At 45.5% G+C, this 16,968-nt stretch overlaps 1 protein-coding gene across 1 annotated transcript in view; it reads right to left on the reverse strand.

Annotated features, from left to right (window-relative positions):
- GRM7 (glutamate metabotropic receptor 7) overlaps positions 1-16,968 on the reverse strand; it is an 872,294-nt gene that overhangs the window by 320,643 nt on the left and 534,683 nt on the right. Inside the window, exon 4 of the mRNA XM_060180786.1 lies at positions 6,450-6,604. Coding sequence (XP_060036769.1) covers positions 6,450-6,604 — 155 coding nt within the window. The remainder of the gene's footprint in view (positions 1-6,449; positions 6,605-16,968) is intronic.

Below are 16,968 nucleotides of genomic sequence, written 5' to 3' on the forward strand. Positions count from 1 at the left end.
GGGCGAGGGCGAGGGAGAGGGAGAGGGAGAGGGAGAGGGAGAGGGAGAGGGAGAGGGAGAGGGAGAGGGAGAGGGAGAGGGAGAGACAGACCTGCAGCACTGCTTCTCCACTTGCAAAGCTTACCCCTGCAGGTGGGGACCAGGGGCTCAAAACCTGGGTCCTTGTGGATTATAACATGCGCCCTCAACCAGCTGGCCACAGAAAGACTGGCTCAGAGTCATCATACATACTGCACATCCTCAAAGTTCACAGCAGATGACAAGGTATAGGAGACAGCTCACATGGTAGAGCCTTCCCTGTGCAGTGAGGCCCTGGGTTGGATTTCCCACCCTACATGGGAGCACCCATGAGTGGCCTTGGAAGAGCTTTCTGAATGGTAGACCAGTACTGGTACTCTATTTCCTCTCTATATGTCTGTATCTTTCTCTCAAAACATAGAGGGTAAAAAAAAATTAGCTCCAGGATGTCACTCAATGGTATTTTTGATAATTGATTGACTTTCTCTAGTTACATATGGCTGAAGATAGGATATGTAGCTGGATGATGGATTTGTGGCAGATATTCTACCCAACGGAATCCAATTTAGAAAATCCACAGGGGACTGGGCAGTAGCACAGCCAGTTAAGTGCAAGTGGCACAAAGCACAAGGGCCGGCATAAGGATCCCAGTTTGAGCCCACAGCTCCCCACCTGCGGGGGGGGGGGGGGGGTCACTTCACAAGTGGTGAAGCAGGTCTGCCGGTGTCTATCTTTCTCTCCCTCTCTCTGTCTTCCCCTCCTCTCTCCATTTCTCTCTGTCCTATCTAACAACGACATCAATAACAACAACTACAACAACAATGAAAAAACAAGGGCAACAAAAGGGAAAATAAATATTTAAAAAATTATTAAAAAAAGAAAGAAAAAAGAAAAAGAAATCCATGAACAAAAGAAAAAAATGTTTACCGGGACAAGGTAGTGGTGCACCTGGGTGAATGTACATAATACAATGCACAAGGACCTGAGTTCGAGCCCCTGATCCCCAACTGCAAGGGGAAAGCTTTGCAAGTGGGGAAGCAGGGCTGCAGGTGTCTCTCTTTCCATCTCTATCACCACCCCCTTCCCTTTTGATTTTTGACTGTCTCTATCCAATAAATAAATATAATAATTTTTAAGTGTAGACAAAGAATAATAATATGCTCAGACATAGTGAGTGAAGTGGCCACAGATGATTCCTAAGAAAAATTAATATCTGGTGGTCTGGGAGGTGGCACAGTGGATAAAGCATTGGACTTTCAAGCATGAGGTACTAAGTTCGATCCCTGGCAGCAGATGTACCAGAGTGATGTCTGGCTCTTTCTCTCTCCTCCTATGTTTCTCATCAATAAATAAATAAAATCTTTAAAAAATAGAAAAATAAATATCTTAGGAAAGACCAAGGAGTCAGAAAAGAGTGAATATTATTGCAGAGAAGGAAGAGTTTCCAGGAGCCAGGAGGTAGTACCCCTGGTTAAGCACACACATTACAGTGCACAGGGACCTGGGTTCAAGCCCCTGGTACCCACCTATAAGGGGGGAAGATTTATGAGTGGTGAAGCAGGGCTGCAGTTGTCTGCTTCTCTCCTCCTCCTTCCCTTCCCTCCCCATCTCCTCTCCCTCCTTTTCCTTCTTCCTACCAGAGCACTGCTCAGCTCTGGCTTATGACGGTGCAGGGGATTGAACCTGGGACTTTGGAGCCTCAGGCATGGGAGTCTTTTTGTGTAAACATTATGCTAGCTACCCCACACCAGTCTTACTTATCTTAATAAATAAAACTCTTTCCTTCTCAATGTCTGCCTTTATCCAATAATAGATAAATACAAATATATTTAAAAAACAAAAGCAGTCAGGCTGGGGAAATGGCATTAATGGTTATGGCAAAGACTTTCATGCCTGCGCCTCCATCATCCCAGGCTCAGTCCCCACTATAAACGCCACTATAAGGCAGAGCTGAGCAGTCCCCTGGCTACCCATGCACTACTCTCTCTGTATCTTTCTGGATCTCTCTCATGAAAATAAAATAAATGAAATAGGAGAGAAAGGGGGGGAGGGAGAGAGAGAGGAGCTTCCTCCTACCCTGTAACAGGAACAAGTCTCTAAAGAGCTGGAAAATTTCTGGATGTGTAGTGCAAGACTGTAGCTAACAGTGAATGTCTCAATTCCCTCAATGGCCCTCCTGTGTCCCTCTGTCCCCATTTTTTGCATAGGAGGGAGGAGGACAATCTTTTTGACTTATCTGCTCCATCACTTCCTGTTTCCTCTCCAAAACACAGTGCCACCACCCCCCAGAGAAAGTGGTAGAGCCTCCAGTGGGCCCTGGTACTGTCCTTCCCTTCCCTTCCCTTCCCTTCCCTTCCCTTCCCTTCCCTTCCCTTCCCTTCCCTTCCCTTCCCTTCCCTTCCCTTTCCTTTTCTTTCCTTTCCTTTCTTCCTTTCTCTCCAGGGTTATCCCTGAGGCTTGGTACCAGCACTACGAATCCACTGCTCCTGGTGGCCATTTTTACCATTCTATTGGATAGGACAGAGAGAAATTGAGAGAGGAGGGGAGATAAAGAGAGACACCTGCAGACCTGCTTTACCACTTATGAAATGACACCCCTGCATGTGGGGGATCTGGGGGCTCAAGCCAGGATCCTTGCGCTTGGCACTACGTGCACTTAACCGGGTGCACCACCACCTGGCCCCCTGTATTGACCTTTAAGTAGAGTTCAGAGGTCACTTGCTACCCCTCCTTAGTGCTTTTGCATATCAAGTCTACTTCTGTTCACTCAATTCTCTGGTATATTCTGAAGGAATCTGTTGCTTCGGAATCTCTTCTCCAGTCAACGGAGAACCAGACAAGTCTTTTAAAGGCATCTCTGATTTCCAGGGGATGGTTTTTGGTTGCCCTTGGTCTTTAGTGGACAAGTGTCATGAAAGCTGCACTGAAGCCAAGTCATTTTATACTTTCCATTTCCCAAGCGTGGTCCCGTGCACAAAGACGCCACCACTGCTGAGACTCATTTTTACCTTTTCCTCCTTTTTGCTTTTTGCCTCCAGAGTTATCGCTGGGGCTCGGTGCCAGCAGTACAAACCCACTGCTCCTGGCAGCCATTTTCCCCATTTTATTGAGTAGGACAGAGAAAAATTCAGAGAGGAGGGGAAGACAGAGAAGGGGGGAGAAAGATAGACACCTGCAGACCTGCTTCACCTTTCATGAAGCGACTCCCCACACACACAGGTGGGGCTCAAACCAGCATCCTTGCACAGGTCCCTGTGCTTAGTACTACCACCTGTGATCTCTATTTGTCCGGTGCTTCCAGCCATCCTGCTAGGAAGTCACTGGCTCTCCTCGGATGCCTCCTTCATTCTGAGGCTTTTGTCTCTGACTTTCTCCTCCTCCTCCCTTCTCCTCCCTCCTTTCCCAACAGCACAGAGCAAAGCCACTAGTGGATGCTCTAACTTTTGGAGTAGAGAGAAGAGATGGTGCAGAGAATTTGCCTCATTCTTGCCACCTGCAGAGGGGTTGGTCTAGTCTGTAAAACAGGCAGTCTCTCCGGACAGGGATTCCTAGCCTCCCAGTGAATTCAAAGGTTGCTCCCAAGGCCTTAATCTCCACCCCCCTCCACAATGCAGAGAGAAATGGCTACTCAAGGAACCTGGTTTGTTTTAAAAGGCCTATGTAGGTCTGGCAGCCCTTGGGGTGTAGAATTATTAATTAGATGTAAGTGGAGACTGAATAGAAGAAGAAATGCAAATATCGGATCCCTTTGGAGTGAGCAGATAGAGTGTTCTTTAATGTGCAAAGTGTGTTTGAAGGAATCTTTGGAGACCCAGCTGATGAGGGAAGAAACACTAAGCCTAAGCGAGCTGCCTGCAGTGGAGGGAGGGAGGAGTTCCCTTTCTTTGCAAGGTCTTCTTTTAGTCGCAGCTTTTCTTTCCAAATTAAAAGAGAACACAGATTGTAATCAGTAACTTTTGTTAGATCAGAAAGATGCCAATGCCTACCTTCCACCCCTCAGACAAGCTCTGTAGTGACAAGGGAGGTGACGTAAATGACAGAGGCGGACACGTACAGCAGCAAGAGAGAAACACCTGGAGAGCAAGAAAGAGAGAGGCAGAGGAAGGCAAGATGCTGGTGCCTCAGAGAGCAGGCAGGCTGTTCCCTCTCAGGCTCCCTGGGCTGACGGAGACCCCCGGGAGGCCCCAGAAGTCAGACCCTGCTGGGAAAGTAATAGAGAAATTACAAGAGGGAAGGAATGTATTCTGCTGACAATGAAAGCCAGTGGCATCACCTGCCTGGTGTTACTATATTTCAGTTATTAATGGAAATGGGGCAAAGAAAGAAAGAAAGAAAGAAAGAAAGAAAGAAAGAAAGAAAGAAAGAAAGAAAGAAAGAAAGAAAAAGTGCTCACTGTGACATTATTACGAACATAATATGATCCCTTCAAAAGGCAAATGCATGTGGCCTAGATTGTATGCTACGATGACAAGCTTGAAACTGAGCCAGAGGAAACCGGAAATTATTGTATTATTGTCACAGGATATTAAAAAAAAAAATCACCGGAAGCAGAGGCCAAGAACGAGAATGCGTAGAAACCACTTCTCAGACAACCAGACTCTCACAATGGTTCGTGGCAAGCTGCAAAGTATGAGTCTTTCCAGAATGTTTTAAATTGTATTTATTATTATTATTATTATTATTATTATTATTTTGAATAAAGCACATCACTTTATGTTTAGAGAGTAGGGCACTACCCACTTTCCCAACCTTCTTTAAGACCAGCAAACAGAGAGTTACCAAACGCGCAGGAGACACCTCAGCTCACACTTCATTGTCCTTCCTCTCTAGCACTTAGTGAAAATTGTTTTGTTTGTTTGTTTCCTAGGCTGGGCCATGACACATCTGGTTGAGATCACACATGGGTTCAAGCTCCCATCCTCACCTGCATAGGGGGAGCTTCAAGAGCAGTGATGCAGGTGTCTGTCTCTTTCTCCCTCTGTTTTTCACCACCTCCACTCCCCATTTCTCTCTGTCCTACTTAATAAGTAAATAAATTCAGTTTAAAAAATTAGTTTTCTTCATCACATGAATCATTTGGCCCTATATACTGTGTGTGTGTGTCTGTGTGTGTGTGTGTGTGTGTGTGTGTGTGTGTGTGTGTGTGTGTCTGTGTCTGTGTGTGTTTATTGTCCCAAACTGAAGAGCAGGAGTTCTGTTGTGAATAAAACTAAAGTTAACAGTTTCCCATATTTGGGAGCTACTCTCTTCCCTGATGCAGTGCTCTAGTCCTATTTCCAACTCTGACACCATCTCCCTAGACAATACTTTGAGTTCACCTGTATGCTAGGCTGTCCAGCTCAAGCAAAAATTAATAGTCATGAGAACCTTGGAAAAGAACTAAAATATATTTCCTAGCTTCTTCCAGCATGAAGACCCCCAAATCTCATCTGTTCTATTCTTGCCTTTAGGTTTCTGATTATTAAACAATTTGTTCTGCTTTATATCTTATTAATGCTTTTTAAGCCATCAAGTTGCAGATGCTACCATGATGTCAATCTGACTTCCCTGGGCAGAAGACCACACCAATGTGTCCTGGAACCCCACTTCCCCAGAGCCCTGCCCCACTAGGGAGAGAGAAAAATAGGCCAGGGGTATGGATCAACCAGTCAACACCCATGTCCAGCCCAGAAGAATAAAGAACAGGGAAGCTTCCAATGGAGGGGATGGGACACAGAACTATGGTGGTGGGAATTATATGGAACTGTACCCCTCTTATGCCACAATCTTGTCGATCATTATTAAATCGCTAATAAAAAATAGCAACTAAAATCACTGATTTCTGTCCCTGAGGGTCAATCCCTGCTCCAGTCTTGTTTTCTGCAAGGTTATACCCAGTGATCCTGCTGAAATAAGCCCTATAAAATTAACCGTGTGGCGTGTACCCAGGGGACTCATGCCTTGGAGTACCCGTTTAAGTGCACATAGTACTAAGTGCAAGGACCTACACAAGGATCCAGGTTCGAACTCCTGGCTCCCCACCTGCAGGGTGGGACACTTCACAAGTGGTCAAGCAGGTCTGTGGGTGTCTGTCTTTCTCTCTCCATCTCTATCTCCCCCTCCTCTCTCAATTTTCTCTGTCCTATCAAATAAGATGTGTAGGAAATGGCTGCCAGGAGCAGTGGATTCCTAGTGCAGGCACTGAACCCTGGAGGTGAGTGAGTGAGAGAGAGAGAGCGAGAGCCAACATTCTATGGGTGATGTGTGTATTTCACTTCTCCCTGAGTAAACCTATCCCCTTCCCTCTATCTGCTGCCCTGTCCTTGAATCATTTCTCAGAGCAAAACTCAAGGACCCAGCAGAAAAATAACTCCCCTGGCTCTGTGTGGACCTGTGACCCAGGCCAGGCTCCTGCAAGGTCCCTGGCTCTGCCCCCCACGGCTCCTCCCTACCTTCCACAGTTGCTCGCTTGGGCTGGATGGTGATGGCTCCCTCGGCAATGTCTTCATGCTGATGCAGTGGGTTGACTTTGGAGCCCCAGCTGTCTGAGCCCACCCAAAGGAAATGGCCCACTTGGTCAGCTCTTTTGGCCGCCGCTAGGATCTGCCTGTGAAAAAGAAACACAGAGAGGGGTGTGAGCAGGTAGGTCAGGGGTCAAGCAGGGGTCAAGCAAGGGGTCAAGCAGGGGTGGAGCACAGGGTGACTGGTTATTAAATTTATGAAAAGCACATAGCAAAGAAAAAAAAAAGCTTAAGAAACAAGTCAGCAGTCATTAATTAAAGTCAAAAGAAAAAAAAAAAAACAGGAGGGGGGAGAAATATCAACACCCAGTGGGCAGAAAGAAAGGAGGGAAACTTGAGTAAGACAAAAGGCCATGTTCTAGGCTCAGGTTAGGTAACGGGAAGCTTCTGCTGACTGACTGGAGGCATGATGGCAGCCACAGGGCAAGCAAAGTGTGTCTGAAAGGGCAGAAACATCAGGCTCCCTGCTCTTTGTCCTGGGCAGAATGCAGACTGATAATTTCCTTTCTTTTTAAATATTTGATTAATTGATTTTGAGTGGAGAAATGGAAGGAAAGAGGAGGGGAGGAGGAAGGAAGAGAAGGAGGAGGAGGAGGAGAAGGAGAAGGAAGAGAAGGAGAGGAGACATGGGATGGGATGAGGAGGGGTGGGGTAGGCTGGGGTGGGGGGAGGAGAGGGAAGGGGAGGGGAGGGGAAGGGCTGAGATGGTGGGGGAGGGGGCGAGATGTGATGGGAGGGAAGGGGTGAGATGGGAGGGTATAGGGGAGGGGAAGGGTGGGGGAGGATGGGAGGGGAGGGATGGGGTAGTTGAGTGGGGAGGGGAGGGGATATAGGGGTGGAAGGGGGGGAAGGCAGGGAGGGGAGTGGAGGGGAGTAGAGTGGAAGGGAGGGAAGGGGAGGGAATGATAGGGAGGGGAGGGGAGGGCAGTGGAGGTGAGGGAAGGGGAGGAGATGATAGGACTGGAGGGGAGGGGAAGGAGGGGAGGGGAGGGGAAGGGAGGGGGGAGACTGGACAGTAGGGGAAAGGAAGGAGGAGAGGGATGGGGAGGACAGTGGACTCCACAGCACTGTTCAGCTCTGGTTTTTGGTGGCACAGGGGATTGAACCTGGGACCTTAGAGCCTTAGGCATGAATGTATGTCTTTTTATGTCACCATTATGCCACTTCCGCAGCCCCAGAATAGCCATTGTCATGTCAAGTTTGAAGATGCAGGTACTGATGCTACCAACACTCAGGGGGCAAAGGATTGAGGGTATGAGATGATAGGTGCAATGGGTGGTGCAGGTGACGGTGCTGAGGCTGGGGGCAGGGCAGGGAAATGCAAGCCACCATTAAGGACTCTCCATGAAAGGCACTTGTCTGCTTTCAGAATGTCACTGCAGGCAGAAAATGGGTTCTCTGGACAGATCTGACCCAGTCTCCGCAGAGCTCATAGCCGCCAACTCAGAAATAGCCTGTAAGGCGAGTGGCCGCATGGAAGCCTACAGCCTCTGAGAATCCTGTCAGGTGAGGACGCCCTGTGCTCATGCCCAGAGAACTCATGAGTGACTTAATCAGAGATCACCTGCAACCTCCCAGATCTCCAAAAGGAAAATAGAAACCAAGCCCCTTAACAAAAGGGTAAGAAGTATGCTACTGAGAGGGGTAGAGAAATATATGAAAAATAGCTTTAAAAAAAAAAATCCTGTGAGTGGTCAGGGAGGTGGCACAGCGGATAAAGCACTGGACTCTCAAGCATGAGGTCCTGAGTTCAATCCCCGGCAGCACATGTACCAGAAAGATGTCTGGTTCTTTCTCTCTCTCCTCCTATCTTTCTCATTAATAACTAAATAAAATATTTTTTAAAAATCGTGTGAAAAATCACCTGTGATCAAGAACAAGCTAGAAGCTAGCAGTAAGACAGAGCTTATCGCTGTTAAAGATATTAACATTATATCAGGAGAGGGGATGAACAAAGTGAAGAAAATTTCCCAGAATAAACATAACTTTTTGTAAAAGTAGATCAAAAATACAAGAAGTGATTTAAAGAATCCAGGAATCCTATATCCCGCTGATGACATTTTCTGGGACAAAGGTACAGAGGAAAGGAGGGGACGGTCTTCATGATATTTCCAGGGGAGAAAAAATGTAAGAAAATGGAACTGTGAGTTTTCAAATGACAAACGTGCTCCCAGCTAAAGGAGGGGGAGGAGTCGATCTCAGCTCTTGGAACTAAGGAGAGCACGCAGAAGGGTTTCCTGAGAAAACCAAGAAAGAAGAATCAAAACGTCCCCAGGCTTTCAGGAATAAAACAACAACAAAAGAGGGCATGTGCCACAGAAATCCTCCCAGATTTGCGAGGAACGATGACTTTAGAATCTAGATTTCCGATACCATCACAATGAGCCCCAACATAAATGTCCATTTCTGTTCAGGGGTTCTTACAGAAGGGTCCATGTACAACTCGAATCTCAAAGTCTGGGAAGCCTTCTGCTGATTAGTCAACACTGTTGTGAGGTCTGAATTATTTATGTACCAAGTATCAGGTTCTTAAAAAGAACTATGAGACCATGCCGTAGGGTCCCGACTACTAATTCAGTGTGGAGGCTGAGCAAGATCATTTTTAGAAGTGAAATATGTGAAAACTGTTTCTTTGAATGAGTTTTTGTTGTTGTTGTTTTTAAATATTTATTTATTCTCTATTGTTACCTTTGGTTTTTTGTTGTTGTTATTGATGTCATCATTGTTGGATAGGACAGAGAGAAATGGAGAGAGGAGGGAAAGACAGAGAGGGGGAGAGAAAGACAGACACCTGTAGACCTGCTTCACTGCCTGTGAAGTGACTCCCCTGCAGGTGGGGAGCCAGGGGGCTTGAACCGGGATCCTTTCGCTGATTCTTGTGCTTTGTACCACCTGTGCTTAGCCCCCTGTGCTACCGCCTGACTGCCATTGTTGTTTTGTTTTGTCTCCAGGGTTATCACCGGGGATCAGTGCCTGCACTATGAATCCACTGCTTCTAGCGGCCATTTTTCCCCCATTGCTGTTGTTTTTGTTGTTGGATGAAACTGAGAGAAGGGGACAACAGTGAAGTGACCCCCACACCCCCCCCACCCCGCAGATGGGGAGCTGGGGGCTTGAACCAGGATCCTTGTGCTTTTTATTATGTGTGCTTAACCTGGTGTGCCACCACCCGGTCTCCCTCATTGAGTTTATATGAGCATGTTACTGGATCAAAACCATGAGTAAATCAAGGAAATAAACCTGCAATAAAAATAAAAGAGAAAGAAATAAGTTTTCATACGTAATATACTCATTCTGAATGAAAAAGAAGGGGGGGGGGGTAATTTAGGGAAAGAAGCGTCCAGGAGAACTCCTACATTACCTTCCAGATGAACAAGGGAGGGAATGCTAGGCCGACCCAGTGAGTCGCAGGGATAATCTAGGGGACCCTGCAACTAACAAACAAATGGCCACATGGCGGCCCAGCAGATGATGCCATGGTCAGAGCTACAGCCTCACGTACAAGGTCCTAAAGTCAGTCCCTGGCACTGCATGTGCCAGAGTGATGCTTTGGTGTTCTCTCTGTCTCTCTCTGAAATCGATTAATTAAAAAGAAGCTACTCTCTGTTAGAAGGTAAACCGCTGTTCCAGAAATAAAAGGGTTAAAAAAAAAAAAGTAAAATTCGAGAAAATGGGCCCCCTGGAAAGGCCAGTAAACTACTTGTTTGACAAGAATCAGTTAAGGAAACATTTCCTGCTGAGGAGAGACAATTACAAAGGCAACTCCCCAACCAGCTACATCCTGCTGACCAGACAGAAGGGGAGATAACCAAGGGTCGCAACCCCTACCCCCCCCTTCCTCCTGCTATGGCTTGGAAAAACTTTTTTTTTTTTTAACTAAACTGACATGATGCTTGTCACATAGGCCCCTTGTCCTGAGCCCTATTTAAGCCCAGTAGAAATTGTAATCAGGGTTGAGCACCCAATACAGCTGTGGGTTCTCAGCCCCAGCTCTATCCCGGGCTAGTAAATAAAGCTCTTTGTCTTTACATCACCCATGTCTCTTGGTGAATTTCTTGGATTACCGAACCTAACACTCTCAATTTCACAACAGAAAAAATCATATTTGCATATTCATAATACTTGTTAATACAGATTTTGTTAAATAAAAATTTGAGAGAATGATGGCAGGAGGATAGAGGAGGCTTAGTGAGTTCACTTCTACCTAAATGGAATTAATGGGTGATATTTAAATTTGATGCTTTTAAGGGGGCTAGGCAGTAGAGCAACGGGTTAAGCACACACAGTGCAAAGCTGAAGGACTGGTGAATTGTGAAAAGATCCCGGTTCGAGCTCCCGGCTGGCTCCCCACCTGCGGGGGTGGGGCACTTCAGAAGTGGTGAAGCAGGTCTGCAGGTGTCTGTCTTTCTCTTCCTCTATCATCCCCACCTCTCTCAATTTCTCTATATCATATCAAACAATAACAAGTATAACAGCAACAACAACAAGAATGGAAAAACAAAGGCCTATGATAGGAGGAAGAAGATAAAGAGGGCTTTGAACTCCAGCTCCATCAGCATCCGGAGAGAGAGGAGGAAAAGGAGAGGGACATATGGAGGTAGGGATGTTTTCATGAGTGGCTTACAGGGCATGAGAGGATTGGATCAGGAAGAAAACAGGGGCGATTATGTATCAATGAGGACGGATAGTTGTAGAGATGATGGCTGGCCCGTGTCTACAACCTTAGGGGAACTGCGGTGGCTTGCAGTGGGGAGACTGAAGATTCAGAACCCTGGTGGTGGGAATGGAGTGGATTTATACCCATTGACACATAATTTTGTAAAGTTAAAAAAAAAAAGAGCCCTCCAGGAGTAGTGAATTTGTAGTGTAGGCACCAAGCTCCACTGATAACCCTGCAAGCAAAAAAACCCAAACAAACCTCAATACTTCTAAAGTCACACTTGAGACATACTAGACAAATTAATATAAAATGGCTTCAAGGATTGTTGAAATGACTGTTCATGACTGTTCATGACTGTTCAAAATGACTGTTCGGGGGGATGGGTGGTGGTGGCCCACTTGGCTGAGCAAACATGTTACAATGTGCAAGGACCAGGCTTCAAGCCCCAGTCCCTCCCTGTCCCTGCAGGGGGAATGTTTTACAAATTGGTGAAGCAGGGCTACAGGTGTCTCTCTGTTTCTCCCTCTCTATACCTCCTCCTTCCCCCTCCACTTCTTGCTGTGTCTATCGGATAAATAAGGAAAAAAAGTAAAAATAAATATTTAAATTAGATGAAATGAGTGCTCAGTGAGGACAACGGTCTAGTAGATGGCAGGATGGAAGAGGAGACTCAATTCTCTTTTTTTTTTCTTTTGAATTTTCTTTATTTATTGGATAGAGGCAGCCAGAAATTGAGAGGGAAAGGGGAGATAGAGAGGGGGAGAGACACAGAGACACCTGCAGCCCTGCTTCACCACTTGCAAAGCTTTCCCCCTGCAGGTGGGGAAAGGGGGCTTGAACCTGAGTTCTTGCTCACTATAGCATGTGTGCTCAGCCAGGTGTCCCACCCTCTGGCCCCAAGACTCAATTTCCCAAAGCATGGAAGGAGGAGAAAGGTGCCCAGAGTTCATGGGAAGACAGGACCAGAGACAAATACTTTGCATCACTAGTATCTATATTTTATTCCCCCTTTTATAGATACACACTTGGTCTATTTGCAAAGAAAAAGAAAGAAAAATGAATTATGATCACACACTTGGTCGAAGACCACCATATCTTCTGATTTAAAAAAAAAAGAAAGAAACAATCAAATCTCTATTAAAAACATGCACTCAGTACTCAAAAAACCCAATGTGTGTGCTTAACCAGTGCAGACCTGGTTAAGCACACACACTGCAGGGCAGCAGGTGTCTCTGTCTCTGTCCCTCTGTATCTCCCCCTCAACTCTCAATTTCTGTCTCTGTTCAATAAGGAAGAAAGAAAGGAAGGAAGGAAGGAAGCAAGGAAGGAAGGAAGGAAGGAAGAATTCAAAAAGAAAGAAGTAGAAAGAGAAGGTAGAGATGAAGGAGGAGAAGAAGAAGAAAAGGAGGAGGAGGAGGAAGAGGAGGAAGAGGGCCAATAGACACACAACAGAGAACTAGTGACTCAATAGTGCCCCCAGAGGATGGAACTGAGAGCAGTTAGAAAACACATAGTTTGAATTCCACGAAGGATTAAGAAAGAAAACTCAAGCTCCAGGCAGTGATGCACCTGGATGAGTGAGCGGGTTAGCACGCATAAGGACCCAGTTTCAAGCCCCAGCTCCCTGCCTGCAGGGGAGAAGCTTCATGAGTGGTAAAGCAGGGCTGCAGGTGTCTCTCTGTCTCTCCCTCTCTGCCTTCCCCTCCTTTCTCAAATTCTCTCTGTCCTAACAAATATAAAATAAAGCATTAATTTAAAAAGGTCAGGGAGTCGGGCAGTAGTACAGTGGGTTAAGCGCTGGGGATGTTAAGCAGGAGGACTGGCATAAGGATCCTAGACTGAGCCCCGGGATCCCCACCTGCAGGGGAGTCGCTTCACAGGCAGTGAAGCAGGTCTGCGGGTGTCTGTCTTTCTCTGCCCCCCTTCTCTGCCTTTCCCTCATCTCTCCATTTCTCTCTGTCCTATTCAACAACAACAACAATAATAACTACATAATTACATAATTAATTAATCACATAATTAATTAATTAATTAATAACTACAACAATAAAACAACAAGGGCAACAAAAGGGAGTAAAAAAATAAACAAATAATTTTAAAAATTCAAAAAGGTCAAATTAAAGAAAAACTAGAAAACATTATTAAGTATTTATGTGATTAAAGCTGGTAGAAAGTTGTCTTTACATATGTACACATTATAACTAAGTCAAGGGTCAGATAAGAGTAAACCCTTCTATGTTAATACCAACAATTCACTGTAGAGAGGACACTAGGTTTAAAGGTCTATTTATCAAGAAAAATAAGGGTGGTTGGGAGTAGACTGCATAATGGTTATGTAAACAGACTCTCTCATGCCTGAGGGTTCAGAGTCCCAGGTTCAACCTCCCACACCACCACAAGCCGAGCTGAGCAGTGCTCCCTCCGGAAGAAAAAAAGAAAAAACAATACCATTTAAAATATTAAAATAATATGACAAGTAAAATGTGAACAGTATGATGGGAACTATAAAAATACCAGTTGATCCTGATTCTATTGGAGAAAGATTATATTTAGAAAAACAAACAAGCATGATTACCAATATGAAACCAAGACTTTATTAGTGACTACTTATGACTGTTAGGACTGTCCACTTTTCGAGTAAGTTATTTGAAATTGTTGTCTACAACAACAAGGGCAACAAAAGAGGGGAAAAATAGCCTCCAGGAGCAGTGAATTCATGGTGCAGGCATTAAGTCCCAGCAATAACCCTGGAGGCAAAAAAAAAAAGGAAGGAAGGAAAGAAGGAAGAAAGAAAGAAAGAAAGGAAGGAAGAAAGAAAGAAAGAAAGAAAGAAAGAAAGAAAGAAAGAAAGAGAGAAAGAGAAATTGTGATCTTTCTCTTTTACTTTGAGGTTGTTTTTTTTTTCCTAGAAAAGTCTATGAGCACCGTAAACTTAAGGACACAATAACAACAGCAGATGCCTCCCACCCCACCCCACCCCACCCCCCATTTTAAAGTGGATTTACAAAACTTTGTACTAGCTTTATAATCAGAACAAACTGTTTCCAAAAGAATTCACTCTTGTCGAAAATACACATTATAGTGTCCATGGCTGACTGAAGGCTTATCTGAACTTCCAATCACACTAATATTGTCTCCTCACTGCTATTGTATGATAAAATACCCAAAGTTAATGTACTAAGATATCTCAGAATGCCCCATCTCCAGTGCAAATCTTCTGAAGAAAGAGATAACATAACAGTACAGGTTATCAGTACTTTTCAGATTTCAGTGTATTTCAGATCCCGTCTGCGGAAGAGCCAGGTACACCTGCCTCTGATGTCTGTTCTCGAGAATGACTCTAGTGCTCAGCAAAAGCTCATGTACAGATATACCCCTGCTGCAGGGAACCCACAGGGTTTCTGAGTGCAATGTCCCTCCTCATCTCCAGCGCAAACCTCAAGCCACCTTAGGTCAAGAGCAGGATGCTAGAGTTAGAGGCCACTAGGCAGGGTGTCTGCTTCTCCTTGTTTTCCATCTAGGTCTAAACTCCGGGACTACACAGGAAGTGGCACAGTATGGGGAGGAGTTCTAGGCAGTGGTATCTCTCCTTCACTCTGTCTCTCTATCTGAAAGAAAAACTGACTCGGAAGCAGAGACATGACACATTCATGAGGCCCTAATGCTGTAATAAAAATTATTATTATTATTGTTGTTGTTGTTATTATCACAACACCAACAATAAAAATGAGTCCCCATTTGGGGGGAATGTTTCTTTTCTTCTTGCCCCCAGGGTTATCGTTGGGGCTCAGTGCCAGCTCTACAAATCAACTGCTCCTGGTGGCCATGTTTTTTTTTTTTTTTCTCTATAATATAGGACAGAGAGAAGATGAGAAAGGAGAGGCAGACAGAGAGAGGGGAAGAGAAAGACAGACACTTGTAGTCTTGCTTCGCTGCTTGTGAAGCGACCACCCCTGCAGGTGGGGAGCTGGGGGTTTGAACCGGGACCCTTGTGCTTTGTACTATGTGCACTTAACCTGGTGTGCCACTGCCCGGCCCCTGTGGGAAATTTTCCATGTGACATGCACAATGTATGTAAGCATAAGCAAGAGGTCACACCTTACCGATGCATTACACGGAAAATGTATAAAATAGGTCACTGCAAGGGGAGCGCTTCATAATCTGTGAAGCTGTGCTGCAGACGTCTCTTTTTCTCTCTGGGTGTGTATGTGTCTGTCTCTCTCTTTGTTTCTTTCAGTCTCAATTTTTATCAGAAAGAATGAAAATGGTCCTCAACAAAAGAAAAATCTCTTTTTTAAATAAAATTCTTTTAAATTAATTTATTATTGGATAGAGACAAAAATCGGGGGGGGGGGAGGGAGAGAGAGACATCTGTAGCCCTGCTTCACTCATGAAGCCTTTCCCCTGCAGATAGGGACCAGGGGTTTGAACCTGGGTCCTTGTGCACTGCAGTGTGTATGCTTAACCGGATGTGCCACCGCCTGACCCCCAAGAAAAATCCCTTAAATATCTATAATATCAACCAGAGAAGAACAGTGGCCTTTGAGCTCCTGCACCGCCACTTTGTTAGGAGAGAAATGACACATGTGAGAGGTGACATGTGAAGAGCAGGTTTGAAATAGATCAGCAGAGGGCAGACACATCCCAACAGGCAGAGGAGGAAAACCACCAGGAACACAGTGATCATGGCAAAGGGCCCAGGACATCTTGAAGGACTAGCCTCAAGCATTTTGGGTGGAGAAATGGGTGATTATCAGTAAGCCTGAAAGCTACAAAGGGGTCTGTTAAAGCCTTATGAAGTAGAGAGTGAGATAGAGAGAGAATTAAATCACAAAATGGTGGGCATTCGACCAGGTATTTCATTCATTCAAAAAGCTAGTCACTAATGCTTCACAGCTATGCACTAAAGTGTAAAAAAGATTGAGGAGACAGAAGAAGGCATTATCTCTGTCCTGATGATACTTACAGGCCAGTGGAGAACACAGACATACAATAAACCTCCACTAATGCAGAATAACGCCAGAGGCATTTTAAAGCCATGATGGTGAGTGTTTTTAGAAAGTGCTTGCCAAAGCAACATTGTCCAGACAGACCTGCCCTGGGCAGCAGCTCCTGGGCTGGTGCTGGAATAATGAAAGGCCAGGAGATGCCCCCCCCCCCCCCCCGCACTAGGGGACAAGGGGACACCGAGACAGACAGAAGAGGAAACACACCATGGAAAGGCTGGGAGAAAGACTAGGAAGGCAGCATGAAGTAAAGCCATAAAGGGAGTGTGTGTGTGTGTGTGTGTGTGGGGGGGTGCTCACTGTATTTATGGGGAGAACAAGAAGCAGGGAGGCTTATAACAACAACAATAATCATGAATTTGTTCCATAGCTCTATCCAGGATTTTTTTACTTTTTGCCTTCAGGGTTATCACTGGGGCTCAGTGCCTACACTACAATCCACTGCTCCTAGAGGCCAACCCCCCCCCATTTTTTTTGCCCTTGTTGTTTAATCCTTGTTGTTGTTATTATTGCTGTTCTTATTGCTGTCATTGTTGTTGGATAGAACAGAGAGAGGAGGGGAAGAAAGAGTGGGGAGAGAAAGATAGATACCTGCAGACCTAATTCACTGCTTGCAAAGTGACCCCTTGCAGGTGGGGAGCCAGGGACTCGAACCGGGGTCCTTACTCAGGTCCTTGTGTTTTGTGCCATGTGCATTTAACCCACTATGCTACCGCCCAATTTCCCCCCCCCCCGGATGGATTTTTTTAATGTAGATCTTGTCTATAATTTTTGAGTTTTGAAT

The sequence above is a fragment of the Erinaceus europaeus genome, chromosome 21, assembly GCF_950295315.1.
Source record: "Erinaceus europaeus chromosome 21, mEriEur2.1, whole genome shotgun sequence".
In the NCBI taxonomy this organism is placed as follows: Eukaryota; Metazoa; Chordata; class Mammalia; order Eulipotyphla; family Erinaceidae; genus Erinaceus; species Erinaceus europaeus.